Genomic DNA, 771 nt, shown 5'->3' with positions numbered 1-771 from the left:
TGCCGTGTTTTTTCTGCTCTTCAGACGGACGGCAGTGGAGCTGTCAGCTGCAGGAGGAAATCGAGGCGTCGTGCAGCAAAGCACAGTTCAAGGAGAAGGGAGGATTCCTGCACCTCGTTATGCACAAGAAGATTCCTTTCCACATCTGGCCTTCCCTGAAGGTCAGTCCCACCGTCTCCTGTTCAGAGCTTATCTATCATTATCACAGCTCTACATTTCCTTAGATCAGGGGTCAGCAACCTGCGGCTCCCTTAAAAAAATTAACGAAAATAGATTTTTTGTTTATTAATTTGTGCAGGAGGTCAAACAAACCTTTCTTATGTTTCCAATGCTGTAAACATTTGTATAATAAATAAATGTAAACATTTCTTTCAATTAAAATGAGTGTCATAGCCAGAGAGATCTGTGGTCATATCCTGCTGCAGGTTTCGGCGCGGCGCCAGGCAGGTGGCGGGCGTTTCTCCAAAGGGAAAATAGGAAAATAACTGATGAGAAAAAAGGATTCAAAGACGAATGGAGCGAATGTTTTTGCCTTCATTAGCAACGAGGAAGGATTGTCTGCATGTCTGCTTGAACAATAGAAACAGTCATTAGGAAAAGCTGCTGAATATGCAGCCCACCACCAGCTGGGACGGAGAGAAAAGGTTGATTGCAGAACTTCTGGATAAATTAGATTTAAGAGGTAGATTGCATCTCCAAACTCCTCTACCGCTGCTGGTTTGGCTGCAAGCATAGAAAACCATTTATAGATAAAATAAAGTTTAAGTTTTT

At 42.8% G+C, this 771-nt stretch overlaps 1 protein-coding gene across 1 annotated transcript in view; it reads left to right on the top strand.

Moving 5' to 3' along the window:
* Positions 1-18: 18 nt before the first annotated feature.
* The window catches only part of usp19 (ubiquitin specific peptidase 19), a 23,275-nt gene continuing 22,522 nt past the window's right edge, over positions 19-771 (top strand). The window contains exon 1 of the mRNA XM_015404363.1: positions 19-161. Coding sequence (XP_015259849.1) covers positions 120-161 — 42 coding nt within the window. The 5' untranslated portion in view covers positions 19-119. The remainder of the gene's footprint in view (positions 162-771) is intronic.

This window comes from Cyprinodon variegatus, unplaced genomic scaffold, assembly GCF_000732505.1.
Source record: "Cyprinodon variegatus isolate N-32 unplaced genomic scaffold, C_variegatus-1.0 Scaffold1709, whole genome shotgun sequence".
In the NCBI taxonomy this organism is placed as follows: domain Eukaryota; kingdom Metazoa; phylum Chordata; class Actinopteri; order Cyprinodontiformes; family Cyprinodontidae; genus Cyprinodon; species Cyprinodon variegatus.
The sequence above is the reverse complement of the archived record's forward strand: the minus strand, read 5'-3'. Positions and strand labels throughout refer to the sequence as shown.